This window comes from Liolophura sinensis, chromosome 6, assembly GCF_032854445.1.
Source record: "Liolophura sinensis isolate JHLJ2023 chromosome 6, CUHK_Ljap_v2, whole genome shotgun sequence".
NCBI classification, from domain to species: Eukaryota; Metazoa; Mollusca; class Polyplacophora; order Chitonida; family Chitonidae; genus Liolophura; species Liolophura sinensis.
The window spans coordinates 57,830,832-57,857,434 of record NC_088300.1 but is presented as its reverse complement, the minus strand read 5'-3'; the positions used below and the strand labels follow the sequence as shown (position 1 = coordinate 57,857,434).

General features: G+C 36.3%; 1 protein-coding gene across 1 annotated transcript in view; it reads right to left on the bottom strand.

The window, feature by feature from the left end:
- Positions 1 to 5,792: 5,792 nt before the first annotated feature.
- The window catches only part of LOC135466204 (cilia- and flagella-associated protein 99-like), a 29,853-nt gene continuing 9,042 nt past the window's right edge, over positions 5,793 to 26,603 (bottom strand). Inside the window, exons 7-19 of the mRNA XM_064743604.1 lie at positions 17,409 to 17,467; positions 16,863 to 16,970; positions 15,715 to 15,925; positions 15,268 to 15,355; positions 14,556 to 14,760; positions 14,142 to 14,200; positions 13,723 to 13,805; positions 13,080 to 13,132; positions 12,518 to 12,658; positions 11,844 to 11,927; positions 9,677 to 9,756; positions 9,221 to 9,404; positions 5,793 to 7,019 (exon numbers count right to left, since the gene is read on the bottom strand). Coding sequence (XP_064599674.1) covers positions 6,885 to 7,019; positions 9,221 to 9,404; positions 9,677 to 9,756; positions 11,844 to 11,927; positions 12,518 to 12,658; positions 13,080 to 13,132; positions 13,723 to 13,805; positions 14,142 to 14,200; positions 14,556 to 14,760; positions 15,268 to 15,355; positions 15,715 to 15,925; positions 16,863 to 16,970; positions 17,409 to 17,467 — 1,490 coding nt within the window. The 3' untranslated portion in view covers positions 5,793 to 6,884. The remainder of the gene's footprint in view (positions 7,020 to 9,220; positions 9,405 to 9,676; positions 9,757 to 11,843; positions 11,928 to 12,517; positions 12,659 to 13,079; positions 13,133 to 13,722; positions 13,806 to 14,141; positions 14,201 to 14,555; positions 14,761 to 15,267; positions 15,356 to 15,714; positions 15,926 to 16,862; positions 16,971 to 17,408; positions 17,468 to 26,603) is intronic.

Below are 26,603 nucleotides of genomic sequence, written 5' to 3'. Positions count from 1 at the left end.
TTTTTCCTTCATAGCTGGCACATTTGCCTTAGGCGCACGTTAGTGCATTTACTGTTTCGGGAAAAAATCTCTACGATCAACAACGGTATCCAAAGATGAAATTTGCAACAAAACCGTCTCACCAAAAAAGCGAACCTTTGGAAAGAGAGTGTCCATGATTGCTTTGATATCTTAAAGAACGTTGGAGCAACAACCACAAAAACTACATTATTGCTTTCTCTTCGATACACCCGTGCACTGAACAGACATACAGATCTGAATTCTTAGCCCTTTACAGATTCTAGAATTCCCCTTTGGCAAGAAACTACTTTGTTTGAACATACCATTAAAATGCAGAACTAAAAAGTGCTGATGCGGACGACATCATAATATATAATAACAGTAAATACCACGCGATATTTATTCAGTTATTTCATGTCTAACATACCCGCCCCGCTAGCATGCACAGTTGGTAGAGCGTCCGCTTCGGGAGCGGTAGATCCAGGTTCAATCCTGGGTCGAGTCACACCTAAGTTTTAAAAGAGGAAGTTCTAGCTTCCTCGTATGGCGCTTAGCGTGAAATGGATAGTGCAACTACTGGTTGACACGTATCATTATAATGGCTCGGGCGGGACAGCTTACTTGTCTTCGGTAAGGCGTCATTAGATAAAAGAGCGGTGGAAAGCCGCCCTGCAACAAGGAGGTACATTAGATGTATTGTCAACTTTTCGAACCTCAATACGGTAAATGCAGTCACCTACAAATCTGACAACTCAAGACAACTAAACGATGTTCGTAGTCCATGAATTTGGCTTACGTAAAATAGTTAGCATTTTTTGTTATTCATGAGCAGACGGTCATGTCTTATTTATTTATTGTATAATAAGATTGATTTATTAAAAAATTTATTGCGATGTATATTTTAAATTCCAGTCATTCATACTCATTATACTATTTCATGATGCCATAATATGCCCTCTGAATCCCTACCATGTTAACGTATGTCTTAATGGAATTTTCTAGGTTTTTGCGATTCTTCAGTAAACTGCAGTCTTCTGTCTTATATCACACCAACATTGGAAACCTACATAATGGCGAAGTTTATTTAATATTGCACACGCGTCAATGGGTTTCTCATTGATCAACTTTGAACTCACTTGATCAACTTCGTCAATTACATGCACACAAAAAAAGCTTCTTGTATCATCAGATGTTATAAGCCCATATACTTAAAATCATACGCTTCAAATAGACTGAACGACCCTGGGGCGAATGAACTATTTATCCGTTTTCAAGGGAATCATTCATACACGTGCATGTACGATTTTTCGCCTCAGGATTCATCTTGGATAAATGGAAAAACATATGTTCAACATAAAAGGCGTAAGCCTATAGCTATGCATAGGGAGACCTTTGCTTTACAGAACGTGACGAGTGCGGTAAATTGTAAGCAAACCACCTGTCTCTTACAGGTAAGTGGTGATCAACTCAGATGTAATCAAGCACGAATAATGTATTAGAAATCTCCAGTGAGATACAATAGGCTATTTATCAATCAAGACAGCTGGTGGGTGCACACATACAAGGGAATTAATTCCAAACCAAACAGGCTATGTACGGTAGTGTGACACAAAGTCTTGTCGCTGATTACACATTTCATAGGCTTCGAGTTGGTAGGAACACAGCCGCATACATGTTATAACATCGAACGCGCCGCTGTAGCAGGCTTTGTATAGCGCGTTGAAAATACACGTAGGCCTACTATACGATGAGTGAAAATTTTGAAACGTCATGATGGTACATAGTTAAGAGTACTAGTGTCAAATTGTGATAAATTGGTCTCAGCATAACCCTTGTCATGCAGGTGTTCCCAATCTGAACACACACCTGTGGTCCACATCACTCTTTTTGCCTATATACATACATATGTGGTATACAGAACGTCATCCGACAAGGGCATTATTGCCAATGAATTGTCCATGACGTCACTGCTTACTATTATATATACGACTTCCCGGACACATCTCCCTACTCCCACCACCTACGTTCCACCTTCCATGTCCTATAATACATCCGTGTATTATTATACATGACTGACGCTTCTCTTCCGATATACCTGAAATTAACAGCTAATCTGTTCACAGAGATAGACCTACAATTAATGTTATATCTGTACATCACGAAAATATCATCGAAAACCTGAATGGCCAAAGATAGGCCGCTATAGTTATTCAGGGATTCGCTGGCGATAATTTTAGACCGATAAATATATATATTTATAAATAAGTGCGTAATGTCCTGTGCCATTATCATACATTTCTTTATCACACGCAATTAACTAACATATAAATAGTGAGATCTCCCATCAGTGGTATTGGAATGCAGTTTTGAAGTATTCCATTTGACTCCTGCATTGTGGCACATGGTTAAGTCTCGTTGATGAAGCGGTCAACCTATGTCATTATAATTAACAGAAAGCCAAGGAATATATACGCATCGTGTTGAATAAAATCGCCACTTTGGACAATATGAACAGTTGCAATCAAAGGGCGAGTGGTACTTGGGTATGGTGAAAACAGCAATCAAATTAGGGCCTACTAATAGGGTATACGATTTGGATATTGATTAAATGTACAGTCCTAGAACAGTCATTTCCTGTATCGTTGAAATGTATTGTCTGCTTTTCTTAAATCCATCTTAATTTTATAAAATAATCGTGGGTCCCCTCGGGGCAGTGCCCGATTTCCTCCCACCACAATGCTGACCGCCGTCGTATTTAAGTGAAATATTCTTCAGTACGGGGTAAAATACCAATCAGATAAATAAATGAAATAAATACTTCTATAAATATTGGTGTGGGAAATTTGTTTAAAAAACTTCCCCATTTGGTTCTTTTATTTCCTTGGTGTTTTACAGTATTTCACTTATACGACGACGGCCAGCATTATGGTGAGAGGGAAGCGGGCAGAGCCTGGGGAAAACTCACGACTATCGACAAGGTGCTGGCAGACCTTTCCGAGTACGACCGGAGAGGAAGACCAAGATTTTAAGGATGTATTCTTAGAGTATGGGTAATGTATACTAGTATGAGACATATGTATTTATTGGCCAACTAGTATTTTTGAGTTAACATGGGGAAGACAACGATGTAGCGAATGGCTATGCTTCAGGTGTTTAGTTATGCATAGTTGCTCATGGTCTCTGGGCCAACTTCTGAAGCAGGACGTTAATCACCAGTCAGTCAGTCAATCACTCATAATAAGGACGACGAAACTATTGTTTGCTATGGTAGATGACTATATAATGTGGACAAAACGGAAGCGAAATACCATAGCTTGGCGGCAGACTATATAATGGGACCAAAACGGAACGATTTTCACAGCAACTGAAACAACTCTATACAATGTGAACAAAACAGAAGCGATGTCCCAATGATTCGCAAGTAGGGACAGGGAAAGTATTATAATGTACCTTTGGACGACCATATAATATGATCAAAACTGAAGCAATCATAGATTGATATAGAATATCAATCGTGAACGACAATGCATGGACGCTCCAGCGTGAATGTTTATTACAAGGCCAATTTCTAAAACAACGTTCAACACAAATCATGCACGAAAGAATTAAGAAAGCGGTCTTCAAATTTTTTCAGGCAACTGGTCTGCTCATTTTAACCATTATACATGTATTTGTAGCACGAATATTTAGTTTCTTTTTTTTTTGTCACATGGTAAGTCCATCTACTGAACAACATATTTATATCTTTGCATTTCCAAAAAACTGGAAGAGAAATTGTAATTCTTTGCTTTCAGCACTGACTAATATCTGTCCTAAAAACCGAAGAATTAGGATATGTAATAAGAATTTAGAATCTAGTCTTGTAAAGAGGCGCAGTCAACGGGGTTCTGATGTAGGAAAAGACAAAGACAGTTGTTTTTTGCCCAATTAAGTCAATACATATAATGGCTTGTATATTATCTGTGACATTTATGGTTTAAAACTAACATCCAAAGTAGCAAAAGACTGAAATGTTGTTGAAATCAATACAGCGGTAACTTGTATACCCTTTCACTGTTCATATCTAAAGGTCTACGGCCACTTTCACAAAGCGGTGTACGACATTTTTTCATCCTAAATTTGTCGCACAATATTTTGTACGTTACTATTAAGGTAGCCTTGTCCTATGTGTGCGATATCGTACAAGTACGACATCTTTGTGAAAGATGTGTGACTGACTTGTTATAATTAGCTTGCAACTGTATAGAAAATGTAGTATGCCTGCAAAGTCTCATACTGGGGAGATCAAAAAACCAATGGACAATCATATGCATATACGCATACACACGTCCCTCAAAAGTATCAAGTTTGAATTTGGAATCAGCAACGTAGCCTGCAGTAGACAAACTTATCAAAATGGACAAAATGAACAAACTTTAAACTTCTGCATGGCAGCTCTTAAAGTCAAAGTTATATCATCTGTCAGTATTTTTCTGAAGATTCAACTCGCAAATTAACGAAAGGCAGAAGATGCATAGCCTACATTGAACCAATATAGGCGATTGTGCAACATTTAGAAACATTAATTTGCAACGATTCGCCCAAAACCACAACGTCACGTCTCATTTAGACAAACTCTAAAACTGTGTATATTGTTGTACTTTGGAAATGAGGACATGACATTGTATGCCATTCGCCGAGGGACCAAAGTAAAGGATCAAATTTATATCCTAAGATCAAATTTGGTTCAACCAAAACGGACTTTCTAGGTCAATAATCACCAGGCCCATTCCCAAAACAATGTTCAACACAAACCGCGAAAGAACTATAAGAAATATAGGCAGTAAAAATGTATGAGTAATCAAAAAAATGTATATTCAGTTGTGTTTTGATTGCAACTGGTCATATATCCAACGTGGCGATCAATTCTAACGCGACGAATATACAGCCCCTATTCCCGTCAAACAAATTTAGTTCAAACGTTTTTTGAGATATCACGCACGCGAAGAAGGTTGTATTTTTTATTTATTTGCAAGATTTTTACGTCGCACTATAGAATATTTCACTTATACACCGACGGAAAGTATTACGGTGGTAGAAACCCTGCAGAGCTCACGGGAAACCAACGGCAAGTCCGCAGGTTGACAAGGTTGTAGTAAAAGATGAATGACGCTCGGGGGCTCGGAGAACAGCTAAGGCTCTTTTTTATACTGGATACTTATTAGTGTGGCCAATGGGTGGAGGAAAGAGACCAGACCAGGAGAAAACAGGTGCCAACGCGATCTCATTGGTGAATGAGTGCTTGGGGTTTAATGTCGTACTTAACAATTTTTTAGTCATATGACGACAATATAACCCTTAGAGTGCATGTAATGTGCCTCCTTGTTGCAGGACGGATTACAACCGCTCCCGTATCTAGTGCTGCTTCACTGACCGAAGACAAGTAAGCCGTCCCACCCAAGCCATTGTACTGATATGGGTCAACCAGTCGTTGCACTATCCCCTTCTTGCTGAACGCCAAGCGAGGAAGTTTCAACTTCCTCTTTAAAGATCTTGAGTGTGACTCAACCCAGGATTGACCCTGGATCTACCACTTCCCGAAGCGAACGCTCTACCAATTGTGCTATTGGGCTGGTCAACCTCATTGGTCAAGGGCAGAACAACGGCCTTTGGTTAAGAGTTTCATACAACTTCCTCTATGCAGGTAACTGATGAGTTACATAAACCTGTATAGGGTGTTGCTACCTGTTTTGGAAAAATTTAACTCAGTTACAGCTTTAAATATCAAATTTGTTTTTATTAAAAATGGTCATTTTAACAAAACAGATAAAGTAATTAGCATGCAATAAAATCAGGGAAGAGATCTTGTGAAAACATTCAAGCAAATGTTGCAGCTGAGTTTTTACAAAGGCACCCCTGTCTACAGATTGGTGCACCAGCTAAACTCTGACCTGTGCCAAATCTGAGAAACAGGTCTAACATAGCAGAAGAAAAAACACCTGCGTAAAGGTATGAGAAATCATTTGTGCAAAAACCCTGACCACTTTTTCTGCTGCTTCAAAGCAAGTCATACTGGTCACATGACTTTTTTTGCACTCAATCAGTCTTGGTGAATACATTAAATCAGTGCAACTTCAAAGACAGCAATATTAAAGGTCTTATCAACTCACACCTTAGGTATTTTTATCTGAGAAAACTGATTTGTTCTTGGCTGAGAAAGATTACTGTGTAATACAGTGTTGGGATTTGAGGCTCTGAGTCAAGACGACCACAAAATTCAACTGGTTATAAGACAGCATAAGACACTCAGCTAAAATTCATTTAACAAAAAAAACACCAGTTCTATTAAAATGCATCATAATAAATTATACAATAAACATAGATATTTAATATTTACAATAAAAATTTATTGCCTTACTTACAATACTTCTTTACAAACTCAACATTTGAACAATAGAATCGAATGCTCAACAACTTTCACAAATCACACTGGTGTAAAGGTAGATTAATTAATATTTATAGGGCTTTCTATCACAGATGAAGTTACAAAAATACCATTTTTTTGACATCTAGCACGATCTTTCTTTTCATTTATATACCTCTGTGTAAAAAAAAGAACATCAGCTTTCAGCAGTGTTTGAAATGTCTAGCATAGATACAAGTCAAGTAAAACTTTTCAGCAGTCAAGAAGACTCTTTTGTTTATTACAAAATTACAAATGCCCATTCGACAGAATGGCTCTTATCATCCATTGTGTGCATACTCCGAATGTAATCATAAACGTCTGCACTAGTAACATTATACATGCTCATGGACAATTCATGTTTTACACTTCTGACAAAATAAGTACAGAAATGGTTCCATAAGGAGAGTTCAGTTTAGCTGAGGAGATTCAGGATATCTGCCTATGTTGTCATGACAATACTGTTGTTGGTTAGGCGACCTACTCCACGGCTCCCCAAAATGCCTTGTGATTGAAGTTTTGATGTTCTCTCCCTTGTCAACTCAAGCTCCTTCCACCTCTTTTCTTCAACTTCCTTCTGGAAACATAAAATAAAATAAAATATAAATTATTACACAGCTAACTTTTTGAATTATTCACCTGTTCAAAATTCACTTGTATAAGGAAATGTCAACAAAGATTACCCTTGCACAAATTTTCAGTTAACTAATTATGCACTGGCAGCACATATTATTTTTCACTACTCAAAGTTATGAACCTAAAGAGCTCAGTCCTTTATACAGCAGACACACATATTCATATTTTACACCTTATAACCAATAAAAGTTTGCTCTAGCACTTGTTTCACCCCAAACTTTGCAGATCTTTGTGAAATAGCTGATGAGGACCAAAGGGAGACTATTCTAGTCTAAACCAAACCTCACACATTGATGGGACAATGGCAAGGTAAGCTCCAGTTATCTCCCCCTATGCACTGACCTTTTTTATACAAAAGGCCCAATCAGCTTTTCAGGAGACTCGCAAGTACACGCAGATATTAGTAAGACAGGTGGGGGCTCTCGCAGACTAACGCAGATAAAAGACGTTATTTTACAGTAGTAACTAGATTGAATACACATCTGTCTGACGACTTAACGGCGTCATTGGCACCTAGCATAAAATCCTGTCTTTCAGCTGCAGTAGTTTGCGAGAGCCCCCACCTGTGTCGCTGATATGTGTGTGGACTTGCGAGACCCCTGAAATGACGTATATGTACCAGTAACCAAGTAACTAATAACATGTATACAATGTATACAGATCATGAGACATAGATAATGACAATTACCCCTCCATCTAATATAACACCTACACTGTGATAATGACACTTACATACACATGTAGATAATGATATCTGTACACAGACAATGACAGTGTGCATATCAGTGAAAATATGAAAGGTGCCCACACAAAGGTGCACATATTGTTCATGAATAGTTTATATGAGACAGGAGTAAGACAGACATCCTCCTGAAAAATGACATTTTAGACTATTCTTCGGGTAATGGCAATGTTACAAATATTCCAAGGAAACTACACTTCTATTTTTCTTCATGGTTGCACATTGATTGAATTTGTCAGAATTGCATTATTTACCTGTTCCAAATTCACTTGCATAAGGAAATTGATAGCATTATGCTACTTCAATGATTTCCGCTTTTACACCTGTGAACTGAATGTCTCTATTTTTTATGTATTGTTAGCTTTATTTTTTTTGTATTAACCCAGAAAACATGATATTACTGAACCATATGTTGGCTGCTCATTTCTGCCAGTTAGCCATTTTCCAAGGTGGACAAATAATACATGACAGCTAGATAGATTAAATAGTTCAACAAAGGGCATGAAAATTCATTTCAACTTGAACTTAAGCTATGAATACACATGGCAAAAGATGTGGGTTTGAAGAAGTTATAAGAAAATAGCCACAGGTATGCTGTGCATTTTAGAACTTTGTTTGGACAACAATTCCACTTGTTCAATCAATAGATGACACTTAAAGTCATGTTGAATGTAACTGAAGAATTTCATGGTTCCTTGCATGTATTGACAGGCACACTTCAGTGCTCAACATGACTTTTCTTACAGAATATACTGCTTTCAGAAGCTTTTCTTATCCTTCCAAACCAAGCTGAAAGAGATGGAAGATCTTTTGATTGACCTTCTTGGAATTTCATAAGCTGCAAATCAAGAATGTCTTTAGATGCATTTCTTTTGTTAAAGACCCTATATGGCCAGGAGTGAAAGTCATGTATAGCCCGTCTCTACCATCAATTTCTGGAAGTGATTTCATACAGTAAGCCTTGCTTTTGATTTGACATCGCCTGTGCATGAGAAAAGGCTATTTTATGGTGGTGGTGATGGTGATATAAAACAGTCATGTGATAAAGGCCTATTTATGAAACCTTTTCTATAAATTTCATAACATTTTCCTGTTGTTGTTTTTTTTAATATGCTCGTAGATATTAACATAACAGAGTGTTGTCCTTTCATGCCATATATACCCTGAACTACAACTGCTTTATGAATTCACTGGTATGTGGTAATATTAAACATGACCTGGTATATACCTTCTCTCTCTCTTGTGGATGTCATGAAGTGGATACACAAAGAAATCCTAAAAATGAAATACTGTAATGTCAAATATTGCTATGAAAAGCATGAATTATTGGTTTACAAAATGTGCATCCAGAATATATCCCACTGGAATGCAGAACGTTAATCCTACACGCCAAAACAAACCTTCTGTTTGATAAGACCTTGTGTTTTCTTCGATGACTGTCGGTCTACCACAAGTTTGCTTTTTTCCTGCTCTTTCCTTCGCTCAGCCTTTTTCTCTTCTAAACGTTTTTGGAGTTCCAAGAGTTTGTCATCTTTGACTTTTGGCACCGATGGCTGGGTGTTTGCTCTTTTCTTTTCTTCAAGTCTGTTAAACAAGAAAACATGTTTAAACCATACTTTTTTAATAAACTAAATAGTGGCATTTGAATAATGTGTTTAGAGGAATTATGTACAATTCCACGAAATCTTCTATAAATGATCAAAATAGGACATCAGACTGAGTTCACAAAATTTGAAATTCCCTTTACTCAAAATTATATTAATTTCAAGAAATTGGGTCCAGGCTAAATAACGGAGACCATTTTACCTGGAGAACCGCTTTACAAAATGGTAGTCGAGAACAAAAAAAGGACTCACTTTTCAGATGCTGCCTTACACTTCTCCACACGATGTTTAGAAATCATCTCTAATGTATCCATAAGGTTTTGGTTCTTTGCCTGTAATTATGACAAGTAGACCTTCAAAGTTAATTCATGTGATCTTTACACAATCATCACTCAGAGCTTCATGTAAATTACAGAGGACACCCTTAGCCCAAGTGATACGTAACTGAATGAATGAATGATTATGATTAACGCCCCATCTGCAATGGGTCAAACACTTCTCATTCCTTGCTCTAACCTCTCCGTGCTGAGTGCCTCTCTATGCAAGGCATCAAAAAGTTTCATTTTCTAAGTCTTCGGTATGACCTGACTTGGGTTTTATCTCAGGTCACGCTGTAACCATGAAGCCACCAAAGTGGTCTAAATCTGGATGAAAGCGCTTGTTCACAATGAAACACATATAGGCATGTAGACTTCAGATTTAACTCAAATGAGAACATACATGTATTTGACTTCCTCTTGGGTGTCTCCTCCTTACAAAGACAGTCCCAACTGTGGTAATATTTACAGTATTTTAATACTCAATGAAGCATAATGCCAAAACAACCCTATATGCCAACCTGCCCAGTGCAGTCATACAGGATAGTCGTACTGACCACTGACCCACAAGTCCATGTGGTAAGCCTTTATGTCACCACATCAAGTACACAAGTCACAAGCCCCAGTCACAAGTATTTGTACATGAATGAACCCAGATGGTCCAGCCACCTTTAACCAATAGCAGAGACATTACATATTTACTTCATCCGGGTTTTACCTGATGCTGAAACTTAACTGACACGTAACAACATAAGCTCTACACATTGATATGTTTGAAGTTCACATTATTGCAAGGAAAATGAAGTTAAAACACTTTTTCCAGTTCCTAATGTCAAAGTACATCGGCTTGACTTAATAATAATTATTTAAAATGAATTTAATTTTATCTGTTGTAATATAAGATCTCATGGCAGCATGAAATCAATTTTATCTGTTGTAGTATATGATCCCACGACAGCATGAAATCAATTTTATCTGTTGTAGTACATGATCTCACGGCAGCATGAAATTAATTTTATCTGTTGTAGTACATGATCCCACGACAGCATGAAATTAATTTTATCTGTTGTAGTACATGATCTCAAGGCAGCATGAAATTAATTTTATCTGTTGTAGTATATGATCCCACGACAGCATGAAATTAATTTTATCTGTTGTAGTATATGATCCCACGACAGCATGAAATTAATTTTATCTGTTGTAGTATATGATCCCCCGGCAGCATGAAATTAATTTTATCTGTTGTAGTACATGATCTCACGGCAGCATGAAATTAATTTTATCTGTTGTAGTACATGATCTCACGGCAGCATGAAATTAATTTTATCTGTTGTAGTACATGATCTCACGACAGTATGAAATTAATTTTATCTGTTGTAGTACATGATCTCACGACAGTATGAAATTAATTTTATCTGTTGTAGTACATGATCTCACGGCAGCATGAAATTAATTTTGTCTGTTGTAGTATATGATCCCACGACAGCATGAAATTAATTTTATCTCTTGTAGTATATGATCCCACGACAGCATGAAATTAATTTTATCTGTTGTAGTATATGATGGATGTATGGTTTTGAAGCTGAATATCAGGAAATTTTGTTATAAAAGACAATGTAGTGTATTTGCTGAGAGTTTAGTGTAGGCTGTGTTACTGCGTGAGTTTGTTTTAACCACACCTTGGTACACCTATTGCAAAACAAATTACTCTCCATGCCGATTCCCCCTTCATACCACTTGTTTTTGAATAATTATGACATCACCTGAGGCAATGAGTTCTTGGCGTCAAAACTGAACTTATGCAACTTAACATTATGAATGAGAAAAATTGTTCTAATTTGATTTTCTTTGGAAGAATATGGATTTTCAATATATCCATGTGTAAAGCTTGTGTTGTTACGTATCACTGACCAAAGGCAATTTTGGTAGCAAGTATGACTAATTTTACAGCTGAATATTGGTGACTCTGAAAGAAATAGACTATAGCATTTGAACAAGCAACCTTCTTTTGTTATTGAACCTTTATATACTCAACTAATGCAAACCCAAGAAAGGACATATACCTCTTGGATTCAAAAAGAGTTTCCCACTAGAAGTCTAACCTGTTTAGCTGCCAGAATTTCATCTCTCCTCATCTCTTCTTCCTCCTCATTGGCTGTCTTCAGTAAAGCCAGCCTTTCACGTAACTGAAACAAAAACATTTTATTTTCGCATTATAACACTGTGTTAACATTTTATACATTATGAACGAGCAAACTTTGATATAATACAACAGGAATAATATTAAATCATGAGGAATCTGACACAAGAGAAAAATAAAAATTTTATCTATTTATCTCAGCTTTAAAGCTCGAAGCCAAGACATGAAGCATGAAGGGTTTTATGTGTGCAGAGAATCAGAAACATACTTTGTTACGTGTGATGCAAGATTGTTACTGACTGTGATGGGTTTAGGTTCTGTTTCAGTACAGGCACAAATTCACAAGGGCCTTTAATATCTTACAAGAAATGAAAATGTGCACATGGAGTATATGCTGGATAGCACTGGGATACATTTAATTAAAACCTAATATACTGTTTTGAAGAATTACCTCCCTTTCATATTGATTATTTGTCTTTGGATGAAATCAGAAATTACAGTAGGCTAATTTAAAATTTATTTCAAACAACAATTTTCTGGTTGTAACATGCAAGACCAATGGTAACAGGTTTCTTCAGTTTAGCCTTGATTTCACAACTAAGTGAAGTAAATGTACACAGCCTTCAGGATACTCACCTCAACTATGGACATTTCACCCAGGAAGCCTGCCCCTGAGGACTCAGTCAAGTCCACAAACTTTTGCCTGATGATGGGTACAGCCTCCATGGCACGAATCTGGTGGATCAACTCCATCTTCCTCCTCATCTCCTCCTCAGCCTGTCAACAACAACAACAACACATGATCATGTCACATTATCCTCTTACAAATTGTAACCACACTACAATGAGAATTTAATATCACATAATTAGTAGAATTAATAAGTACAGTGGATTTCTGTGAGTTCAACTATCAAACAGAGAAATTATTACAACTACATGCAGCTATTTCTGCATTCACCAAGGTTCCTCAAAGTTTATGACATCTAATATTGTGATTTGATTTTACAAGCAACGATTCAAAAGGCTACCACAGATCTGAGTTTTGTAGCGAATAAAGGGAAGTGATGTGAACAGGTGGAGTGAGAAAAAAAATGCCATGCAACCTTTCACAACAGACTTTCGACTGTCTGATAAGATTTCACTGTGAGAAATAAGATAGAAGTCAATCGAGATGACTTGTGTTGACTGAATGGTTTACCTCCTCCAAGGCCTGCTTCATCAATTCTTTACTTTCTTCATTAACCTCTTGGACTGGAAATAGAAGAAACAAAATTAAAACACATCTATCATTTGTTTTGTCCAAGATGTGTTCAATCTGAATATTGTATTAAAGGTCACTACCATATGGAAAAAACAAGAACATGTATACATGCTTATTTTTCTTAAACATTTACTTAGAGTATCAGACCACTAGAATACATATATTAATGGGTGAAGTCATAGAGAAAAGATAGTTCATTTGAAAATCAAGATGATTGAATAAACTTTATTTGCTCTGTTAACACCTGATAATATTGTCTTTCACCTAAATTTTGGGTATGTATAATGGGCTTTTCAGAAGCACATGAAGACATTAATGACCACACTTTGGTTGTGCTGATGAAAAATTAATCACACTTTACTGAAACACTTAAATGGACCTATAAGCTGAATAAATTAGTCAAAATCCAGTCAGAATCAAGCAGAATGTGTCACTTGAAAAATGCTAACCATTTATACATGAAATATAGTATATTATATACAGCCGATGATTTCACAATTTTCACATGTGATTACATATCACCAGTGATCATGAAAGTTAAGAACAGATGCAGATTAAAATTCTCATTAAGTCTTCTCACCTATTTTCTGCTTATATTCCTGTAGCTTTTTCTTCGCCTCTTTTGCATTTTTGTGACCCATCATTGTATCTTCCACAAGTTGCCTGCAAACATTTAAACATGTCACATTTTATATATTCCTATATATATTTTAACCCACATACAATATACTACCAGGTTTTGATAAAACGTGTAAGCAAGCATTGGATAATTGATATCATAGTGGTACTGAAGCGGCATTGAGATATACATCCCACCATACCTTTTATAACACAAAGCGTGATCAACAGAGGTTACTGATGAAAAGGAGAATTAAACAGGCTTTTTTGGATAAAGTAAATTAAACTGCCACAGGACATGGCAAACTTTATCTGATTTTGAAAACTGATTTGCTTTTATAGACAAAGCCACACTCCCGTCACCACTGACTCTAAACCCACCTCATTTCTTGCTCCTCCTTGAATCTTTGCTCCAAGTATTCTTGCATCATTTGGTGAGCCTTGAAATAAAATGAAAACATAATGAAACACACTGAAACATATTATCAAATTGACCATAAGTGTAATATCAATGTGTCAAAATCAAATCTTTTCCTTATAATCAACATTTCTAATTTTAACAACAGATTCATCATTGATTTACACAGATAGCTAACTGCGGAAATTTATTAACATCATCTTGAAAATAAATTATCCTATAATGAGAAACATATTATCTTTTTTCCAGTAATCATAGATCAATAACAAAAGGAAGACCCTTACCCAAGACACTCATGCATATTACATTTTCACTGAGACATATACAAATCTTCGGGATATGGAGAACTGTAACATACAATGCCCCACCTAGCTCACCTCTTCTTTCATATTGAGGACCTTCTGTTTATTCTCCTGGATAATGTTTTGTCTGGCCAGTATGGCCTCCTCATGACTCAGCTTTCCTTCCAGGCGACGTTTCTCAATTTCAAGTAGTTCAGCATCTAAATCCTTCTGTCTCATCTCTGACTGCCATTTGAGAAATTCTGAGGGGTCTCTTGCTCCAGCTTCCAGCTTCTCCAGTCTGGGAACAGCATATTTATCAGTTGTTTATCTTCTAGTTAGAGTTCACATACAGCTTTTTTTCATCATCCAAATTCAAAGCAATCTAAAACCATACTATCCAAATTCCTCAACCTTTTCGCATATGAAAGAGAAACTTTTAGTGCAATTTATGCACATTTTTGATTTGATTTTGGAGACAAAACTACAGCAGTTGGATTGGCCAATTTGAGAGCTTAAGAAAAAGTATAATTTTATCAGTATACACAGGAATAATATGTTTGAATAAACACTTAGCAAACACGCCGAAAAGGTTGAAGAATTACAGTAGTGTTAAATTAGTGCACATACTTTAAATCCTCAACCACAAAGTTGCCAAGACCTAACAGACCAGGTTTCAAATATATGATTTCAATTAAAGAATAACAATTCAAAATTTCAAATGAAGAATAAAGTAACCTCAATATCCACTCTTTAGATGTCTACAAGTACAATTCAATCCTCTGACAAATTATGTGTTAAAACAAACCGTTTAATCTCCTGATCCTGACGCTCCTTGTACAGCTTGCCCTCCCTCAAGATAGCTGCTGTATTTAACTTGATTGGAACTCCCTTTTCTGAACAAAAAAAAAATCCAACAGAAACATATTCAAAATGACTGAATCAATTTTTTTTTTCAGAGTGAAACAATAAGTGGTGATTACTGATTATGTAGTATAGATAGCATATAGATGTACATCACCGTATACATGTAGTAAATGTTGAAATTTGGTAAAGTATGTTCTGTTGAAAGACTGTTATTAAAGTGTTGTACAATATATGTATTTTATGTATGTACATCTTCAAACAAATATTCAATACAAAGCTGAAAAGGCCTAACAACAGAACATCCAACTGCTTCTAATATTTCTTTTGAGTATGGCATAAAACACCAATCAAATAAATAAATTTAACATTTCAGGTGAAATGTGTTTGCTTGCAATCTTTGAAAAGCTCATTCCTCTCTCTTTTAGGTGCTTACAGTTGTGACTTACCACAGAAGTGGGCACAGGGTTGGCTCTGTGACGGTCAAAGTCCAGTTTCTGGTCACTCTCCACCATGATGGACTCCAGGATCTGTTTGGTCTTGTCAGATTTCTCCCAATTAGCACAGGCAAACTGTTCTCTGTGAGCTTCCATTAGTCTCTCCTGTCAACACATTGCACTAAAGCATTAGGCACAAACGAGAGGACGGCACAGTAATAAGCTCTTCAGTTATTGTGAATTTGCATGACCAGTTACGCAGCTGACAGTAAGAAAACAGGATCCATGCAAAGAGACAACTATCATACCTCTCATGGGCAACTACATGTAAAACTCCTTGTACAGAGATATTAGGTTTTCCAACCTGGATACATCACGCGATTTTGTTACTGGCGTATTAGGTTTGGGTCTTTTAGTGTGCTTTCAATGACAAGTCTTGACATGTAAAGATGTGGGAGCAATTTCAATTACCTCACTATGTTATTATAAAATAAACAAACAAATGCACATAGATCTAGAGAGACAGAAAAAAAGAGGCAAATGAAACTATGAAAGCACAATACCAATTTTCAGGCAGTTCAGCTGAGAGTTTTATCAGCAAACATGATGAAGTTTGAAAGACTTGTTCCACAAACAAATTGCAAGATACAGTTGTTATTAAAATCTGAGTCAAAGATGAATTCAGATGATGCAAAATTAGTGGAATTTACTTGCTGTGGATTTACATTTATCTTACAGACACACTTGATGTGTTTCAAATAGAAGGAAACAGGTTTGCTATGACACAAGGTGCATGGGTTGACTTAAACATTTTTTTAAGTACATCGAGGTATGAATGCAAAAAACAAATTACCAATCAGACCGCTTGATATTGCTTGAGTACGAAGGAAATTTAATTACAGGTATACGCAAATTAGTGTAAATGCTCATGAAATGCCATCTACATGTACCTGCACTAAAACTGTAAATGTACATCACTTCACAGACATACATGTATGTGTATGAAAACGTCAATATGCTACCAATGAAATATTTAGCTGTCGAACACAAGTGCCTGAGCTTCACGTACACCCTCAATACCAATTAGTAATCTGTAGCGTACCTCTGCCTGTCTCCTATTCTCCACCTTTGTAGATGCAATTTTTCCAAACTCCTGTGGCTCTGTGTAAATGGTCTTGGGTACTGGTCGATGTTTCTTGAGCTTGGGGATCTACAGACAAATCGCACACAGAGATCTGGTTACACTGTCTGTGATCAATGCTTACAAGATGATTAAGTGCTCACATTAACTATTTAAAGACCATTGATTATATCTACAGGTTCTACTTAACTACACATGCAAGCTTAGGAGCAGACAAGGCAATTTATGAGCTACACACATGTAGACTATATAAACAATTAAACTTGTCTGAGCAAAACAGCCTAAACTAAGAGATCAAACAACCAATGTGGAATGGCTGACTGCTTTACTACTGAAGTACAATTTACTGAAAATGAGCTGAAGAGACTAAATATAATAAAGCAACTGACCATTCCTGACAAAACAGAACGTGCATAAATCAAACAGCTTATAATTTTTCCGGCATGTCTTTAAAAGATTAACAAGACTGTCATGCCAATGAAATATGGTTAATGATAGTACACTTACACGTTCAGGGACAGGCACAGCCCGGGGTCTGGGCTGAGTGATGTTAAATGGCTTTGGTTCTGTAAATAAAGTCAAGGAAACAGCTCAACTATTATGTTTTTGTAATATTTATAAATTTTATTTGATTGGGCTTTTAATGTTGAACCAAGAATTTTTCATCTTTACAGGTATGGCAACCAGATTTTTGGCAAGTATGTGGCAAACTTTCTTCCATGTAATATCATTCAGATGTGTAAATTTACACATGTGCTGTTCAACTAGCTTCAAGTATTACCATATCTCAACAGTCAGACAAGTGCCTCTGACTACTTACTACCCCCTAGGCCCCAAAACCAATCAACCAGTGAAATGTGACTGATGAAAGTAACATTTATCTCACTTAGATATCACTTATTGCGTATTTTGATATTTCACACCCCGACGCCATGATGTCAACAAGGCATTCAGAGTTGTAAAGTGTTGTGGTGTTAAAGATGTGGGGAGTTTATGCACAAAAACTGAGGCAGTGGTCTTTGGTTGTAATTATTTATATTGATATGCAAACTGTCAACTGCATGCGGCAATCCATGAACAATTCCAACAAATGGCGGAGCAAATGTTGAGTTATGGTAGTAAAAAAAACTTCATTGTGAGGTGTTCGAGCACCAACATGCTGGAGTTTGATATGCAAATCGCTTCCCCTGATTGGCTCTTCGTGTACTATGGGTGGCCTCTAGCTTGTAGAAATCCGTGTTTACAGGAGAACAGAATGTAGTCAATCTGAATGTGTGTCCACAAAACAGGAAAATGGTGACAAATCTGTAAAATTGCCAGTGGAACCAAATACCCTCCTAGTTCTCCGACATGAAGGTAGGCATTACAAAAATGGAAAAATGTTTTTTTAAAGAATGTATTTACTACAGACAACAAAGTGAAGTTTATATAACTGGTGAGTTTTTGAATTGAAAGTCAATTAAAATTATTAAAAAACATTCACAAAGCCTATAAAACTAAAACCAATAAAACAGTGCAACCTTCTGTTAGTAGGCCCTTTGTAGATGAGCACAAGCAAAAAAGAAGTATAAAACAAAAACTCAAGGAAAACATAACTTTCATTGCTCTGTGTTGGAGATCCACGTATCATTGCCATTATAGGGGACCTAAAAGTGAACTCTGACATTCCTAGATCATACAACAAGACACATCATAGATGATGTTACACAATATACACAAGTCTGTGAAGGCCTACAGCTAAATTATTGCTTAAACTTGTTCAAATACACAAAATCATGAAATTATGTATAAATATAAAAAATACAATATTGTGCAGTCAATGGTTGATTAATATAAATATTTTTCTCGTGCAAGGCTAACCTAGGCCCCCTGTATCCAGCAGTAATGCAAATACCTGTAATGATGCTGGCTGATCTAAATCACTCTCGCCAGAGCCACATTGTGACAATGACAGTTAGGATATCAAACAGCCTGTATCTGGCCCGGGTCTGTATGCTAATCTTCTTCACACACAATCTCATACCCTGGCCCTTCCATGTGTCAATAACCACTGCTATCATTTCTCGCTTAGCCACTTCTACCATATACCATGGTATTGACAAAGACTTCATTAAGACTGTGGCTTCCCCCAAAAGGCGCTCAGGTATAATACCAGACCCGATGCCCATCAAGGATCACATTTATACAATATCACGTACAGCCGAGAAGCACACGTGTCTAAATCCAGCAGTAACACACTGAAAGATCATGGCCGCTATGGTTCGTCAGAAGATGGAATCACTGACTCAGACATGCCTTCATAAGTGCCCAAGGTTGCTTACAGTTGGATCCCTTCCTTAACTGTATATAATGGAGGCAAGTGATTCCAGAGAGAGATGAGGCATTAGGACACAAAAGCAGTTGGCAAACAGTGTCAGACATCGGTTTAGTGGGCAAGAAAATTTTACAAAAAAACAAATGTGCACTTTAGGAAAGCATGTTGATAAATAGCAGTGGGTGTGCTGACTGACACATAACTGGTGATCTGTGATCGGGAAAGGCCAGCGAGCAGTGAGCACTCAGACCAAAACCCCAGAGTCAATGATCTCCTCTACATCATACTGATCAAATATCGTAGTGCTCTTGTATCCCTTTTCTATACTTTCCCAGGCTAGCTGGCATCCACTCAATCCTACGGGATACACCTCCAACTGTCAATCAGACAGCAATATTGACACATCTACACCTAGACAATTGCACTACATGTCCCTATGCCAAATGTCTGGGTAGCCTACGTCTTGTTTCTCCATACTCTACTGTAACAACCAGTCAGAGTAATTGATTAAATTCATGACTTCAATTGTTCTGTTCACCAGAACAACAAATTTATTACAAAGTAATTTGTGAATGTCTACCAGCACAATCCCATCAACACTAAATATGTTTTGCTACAAGTGTATGTCAAACTGTACAGAGACCATGTTACGTGTGCTGTACATGGTAATAGATGAATGTATACTACTGGGCACTGAAGCAATGAATGATAATGTAGCCATGTGATTTCACTGATCATCCACAAACATGAAAATACTGCGAGAGCTAGAAAAAAGAGTAATGACCAGAAGTGAAAGTATTCCCAAAAGGGAGAAACCAAAACAAAAAACAAAACAAAAAAAATAAGGACAGATTTTAAAAAGACCCATTATTTGGCACCAGGTGAATAGCACTGTAGTGTGATTTAAGTCTTAGTTTAGCTTCTTTCCTCTGTATGTTTTGTGTACACATTTACCCTTGACTGTGGTATCAATTAGCTATATAGCCGCACCGTCTCTACCAGTAAATTACTTCTCCTGTTTCAGTGACATCAGGAAGTAGTTTTCTCTTATATCAGTGCTTAACAGAATATTGAGTTGCACTCAGGGAGATAAATACTGTTCAATTATACCCCAAGACTAGACACCAGTAAAATCAATTCAGTGCCATCCCTCACAGCCAGCAAAAGCTAGTCTATTTGGCGATACCTATATGACAAAACACACAAGTAAACTGAGATCGTTTGGTGCTGCATCCCAGCACCTTATAAATCACATGTATCTATTTCTCATGTTCTGTATATTTATCCAACACATGAAACACTCACCAATTTACCGTGTAAAAAAAAAAAAAAAAAAAAACCCTCAAGCAACAGGAAGTTAAATTCTTACTTTTATTAAAGAACAACACTGTATTTATTTATCTGATTGTTCATTAATACCTTACTCAAGAATTTCTTCATTTAAAAATATACAATGGCAGTCAGTTTATGGGTACAGGAAACTGAAGTATCTCAACAAAACTACCGTCCTCAGTCAAGTTACAGACCAAGTTTCACACATGTGATGTAGAGACGTGCCAGCCTTATTAGAGGAACACAAGTTCCATGATTACAGTTGACAGTCCATTGTCGCCTTCAGCAAAGAGGGTGGCGAATACGACAGATTCACTGCTATCATAATGTATCAAGATTGTGATTCTAGTTTCATCTTGCTACCAGCAACCATTCTGGACAACATTTTACATGGTAATGCCACGTGCAGCAAAATTTATGACCTTAATGCTGGTCCAAGGTGTATATACAGACCACTTGACCAGTGACAGCCAGGAGAGATTTGTTCTTGAGGTGTACTGACTGACAAACACATGTACACATACCACCAACAACTGCCAAGATATGTTCTAGAGAAGAATAGACATGTGGGTAGATGGATGGACCGATGCCAAAAGTCATTACAAAGTGTATCATTCCACTTTTGGTTCGTGGCAAGAGGCAGAAAATACAAGTTAGGGGTTGTTTAGAAAATAAGCCTTCATGAGACTGGTGTTTATAAACTATTCAGAATTAAGTTGGTTGAGGTAAATTTAAGAATTTAATGATCCTGCTATGGGTGTCTAGTGGCACATTAATAGTCAGTAAGGTTAAAAAATTTATGTCTCAGGATATGCCCTTGACTGAAATTTATAATAACCTCATACACCTTATTGACTTAACCTTTTTACTTAACCTTTCTATGACGTCATGGCCACACAACAGCTTTCACCAAAGATGGAATGAGATTAACAATGTCATGAGCTGTTCTGTTACACCTGGCATGTGATATTTATCCATTTATTTTTGTCAGCAAAAACAACATCCCATTTAATAACAGACTTTCCATTCAATTTAAGCCATCAGACGAGCATATTGCAAATGCAGCAAATGCAGTAAAACATGAGATTTACACTGCCTGATCATCTTCCCTTTATGTGAAATGGTCGAGGACTACAGAATTGACTTTAGAGATAATACTTGTATGTACACAGTGTTAGACAAGATCAGCAAGGCTGCAAGGGCAGATATTTATTCACTTGTACTTATTTTTCTGATTGGTGTTTTATGCCATATTAATAATATTTTCATTTATATCACAGCAGCCAGAAGGAAAATATAAGCCTATGTGAATGAATGTGTGCTGTTTGCAGAGTTTCTGAGATTTCTACTTCAGTGACCCAGTACATTACGTGACTGTCAGATAATGAAGTTTGGGCTTATCAGCAAAAACACTTTTGATCAATATCTTGTAATTAATTTGCTGGACGTTCAGACATTGCATAAATCTCAGATATACCCAAAAGAAAAACCAGCCAAGGAAGAAACAAATTAAGGAAATGTGAATGTATACCAGAGATGATCCTATCAGGGTGACATGATCCATAGATAATCTGGACACCAGCATTCTTCACAGCTTAAAATTGACCAAATGCAAAGGTTTATGCCAACCTCTGGCACAAGTATAAAGATCTTGAAGTCATGATAATCAGAGATAAACAGGGCAGTGAACTGTTCAGCAAAGCCTTGTTACACTTTTAAGTTCCCCCTATAAAGAACATAAATGCTATCAACAAAAAGGCAGTGGGAAATGTCCTCAAAATTTTCATTGTTTTAGTTTTAAGCACAATGGTAATAATGCTTATCTATCTAAATTGTAAATAATTAAGGAAAAATAAATATGAAAGCAGGAACCTAAGTTACCCGTATAACAAATACAAAAAATTTACTGTACCAGTTACACAATGATGTGACTGCTATACTGCAAAATCATGTATATATTCTGCTTCTCTTCTATGTTGTTGGCAATGTGGTCGGTTGGTAGAGACTTTTTTATTAAATCTGGCTAATGAAAGAGAAAGGGATTTTAAAGAAATTACCATTTACAGAAAAATAAAATAAATTCCATTTAAAGACCACTAAGAATTTCAGAATATGGCACGATTCAGGAAGTCGGTCAGTTTATGTGCCTTCAACAAACATATTTTTAATGATGGCCGTAGCTACCTTAGCTCCATTAGCTCATAACAGATTTGAGAGCAAATGCCATTGGAAAGAATTAGATTATGGTTTACTTTTATCTTTATATTCATTAACTGTACATATACATGCATTCTCACTGATGTTTTTGCAATTACTAGCCTCAAATTGATTATGCAATATATTGTTTTGCACAAAATACAGCTTGAAAAACAAATTTCCTGCTAGAATACATTATTAAGCCTTGGGACAACAAATATTAGTTTACACATCTGTGTAAATAAAGATGTACGCTTGCACAAACACATAGCAGAAGCTGTAACTAGAGTTTGCTCTGACGCACATGCACAACTCATGGATGGTTTGAATGCTTCAGCATACAGATGTAGATGTATCCCAACAAATATGTACATGTGGAGAATAGACCTTACCAATGAGTAGGTTGGGTTATGCTACTGGGCACTGACATGCAAGCAGGGACAGCCCCAACATCCGAGCTTGGACAAATTAGCTGACCTTATTCCGCCATGGTAGACTACAGACCAATATGATGAATTGCTTTGTACTGAGTGACTGAGTTTTATGTACTTGACTAGATATCCAAGGCTGTGTTTCTGTTACAAAAGAACCCAGCTATTTTTGTCTCCTCACACATGTACCACCCAGATAGCACATTTAGATGGATCCCCTATGGGCAGCATCTGGACATCTGGGCATGGGTTTGTCCAGTTTTAATCGATTTGGGGTCCACATGGGAAGAATACAGAGGGTGGTGGTGGTGTAGGTAATTATTTCCCCATTAAAATCCCATATGGGTGCCTCATGGTTAACATGTGGGTAAAAAGATAACATTTTCCCATGTTCAGCCCATATTGGACCCACATGGGTAAACCCATTTAATTCCCTCCTAATTTTGTGTATAAGGGACCCAATTACTAAAAACATGTGAAAGCATATTTACATTTTAATAGCAATTACTGTACAAAATTAAGTATAAATGGGGCAGAAAAAATGCTTGGACTTTAAGGAATAAGTATATGTAGACCTATAGCCTACACAAGCTATAAAAACTAGATAAAGCTATATAAAGACCAAAAAAAAATAAACAAATATGCCCATTTACAGCTAAAGAGAATTCATCATATGACATTTCATAAATTCATTATGCATATATAGTAATTGTTTATTAAGTTTTAGTGTGATTTATCAGAAACAAAAAAGTACTATTTAAATTAAATGAAAGATTCAACACACATCATATCGTTGTTTATGGTAGATCAATAAAATCAGACAAACGGGTTTAAATATGTGTATATACGACACTCGTATAGTCTGTTTTCATTTTTTCAGGTGTGGTCTACTATGGCACTTTTTCCCCAATGGGCTCAGAACTGAACATCTGAGTTATAGGACACTTTTACAAGTTATATGAATTTAAATCAAGAGGTAAGAGTTAAACAATTCAGATAATTGACAGAAAAGAAAATGAGAAAAGTATTAACTGTTCATTGTGTGAAAAAAATAGTATGAATTAGTTGGGTTTTTGTTCTTTTTTTTGGTGTTTAGTTATACAAAATACTGACCTATTTGATAGTACCTTCATGTATTTAACAACCATTCAGGATACTATGCACCTGCTTATATTTCGCTACATTTTTTCGAACATTTACTTGTGGGCAAACATGGAATTTGATTAGTGTAATCTGGTTACATTGAAATATTGTATAAATTATTGTAAAACTGGTTGTTTAGAATGTAAATATGTACAATGGTTAATTTATACTTCAATTCAAATAATGATTAGATACACAGACATTTCTTCAGGCTCAATACAAATAGTGTGAGGTTTATAACCTTAGTAAGTTTAGTAAATAGGAATTTACAGTACTTCTTGTTTTTCCTACAAATGCAACTTCCACAGATTAACATTGTCATCATGCATATTTGGTCACTGTGTAGGGATATTCACTGCTGTAAGACATGTCTCCATACTTAAGCGAATGGGAGATAACATTTCGTCTTGGACTTCGGGAAAATTTTTATTGCTGTACCATCTAGGGTACATTAGCCTCATGAAGTAGCCAGTACTAGAGCTCAGCTGCTGTGATGTCATCACTCAAAATGGCTGCCCCATAAATGTAAATACAGCCACATGCAGCTACAGTAGAGCTACTTACAACTTGTACATTAAGTTATTATTTGTAAATAAATACAATAAAAAGAAAGAAATCAAATACATGTACATATGGCTTTTTCTACCTTGAAAAAGTTAAATTTGTTCACATAACAAACTACATGTAGTTGCAGTTGTGAACTTGAATTAATTGCTATTCTACATATTGCATTCACATTCATAAAATAACAATGTTAACAACGTGGTCAGTGATTCACTAGCATAAACAGTTACATGTAATTACACAATGTCATTGTGGGATATGGTTCTGAATTGATTTATTGTATAGCACAGTACTCAACAAACCGTTCAGATTGTGGGTGTTGATTAACACATTTTTAAAAAGTGATATTTCCTCTAATGTTGGACGGCAGAGCCTGGAAGAAAGACTTGAACTGATTTATTTCAAACATTATGAGAATATTAATGTCAATATCAATGATCATTTAAAAACTTGAATGGGGCCAAAAGGAAAGACACGCTGAAGCTTTACAAAGAAATACTGAGTAAGTGAAATATGGCATGCATATCTACACGTACATGTGATGTGCAAAGAAACTGCTTGTAAACCTGATCAAGAATACATTAACCGTACCAATGTTACACATAATTTTAGGTAACATTTCATAACTTCAAATGAATGGACCAAAAGACAGGGGTGCAAATATGGTGTCATGAATGTAAGACTTTTCTTTGTTGAGCATCTATGACAGATCTTTTGTATTCATATCACATGTATTAAAAAATATCATATTTTTCATAATTGTGGTTGTCCGTTGAATGTACATAGAGATTATCATAACACTGTATGATCCGCGACGATGTATCAGCTGGAGTCGTCTGAAGTATACCTGTCGTGTCAGCTGAGCACGAAGAGTTCATTTAAGAGGTGACATATATGAACTGCATGGAAAAACATAGGATGCCTCTGTATCATGTGGCTAAGGACTCCTCTGTCGTCAAATGTTATTGTCAGTTGTTAAGTACGATGTTAACCCCCAAGCACTCACTCACTCTGCGTTACTTGGGTACTTGTCAGAGATGCATCTTGGATATATAAATTTCAATGTCAGGTGTAGTATCTAAGTCTTTGATAAAATACAGTCCTGAACAGATATATCAAATACACTTTTTATTTTCGGAGGCTGTCCAGTGGAATTCAGATTCCCTGCCAATGACCGATATAATGAGGATGGAAGAGCTCGTCAACAATCTTTGCTAGACCAGTTAGGCTTACAGGCCCATCAGTGATGGAGGATCCATTAATGTGTGAGACAGCAACAGATTCTTAACTGAACTGACTTGAAACCTTTATTTAAAAGTGCAATGCTTTCCAACTGAACATTTTGCTCAAAATTCTCTGATGGAGTGTGACTATAACACTACATGTATATTGAGCTAATTTCTGTTTGGTAACCAGAAATTTTAGAAATCCATGTACATTTGCACACAAACATGTATATAATATGTATGTGATGTGTAATTTGATTAGCTTAATAAACAAATAAGCTAACACTCATAATCAGACTGTTTTATGATTCTATCTACATTTAAAAAATCCCCTAACCCTAACTCAAGTTTACAACATCGTTGAAGAGCTTAGCAAATGAAAAACCTTCATGGCCAGATTCTGAATATCATGAGTGTAAATATTTAGTTTTTTTTTTCAGTTATTTATTTATTTATTTATTTCACTGGTGTTTCATGCCATAATTAAGAATATTTC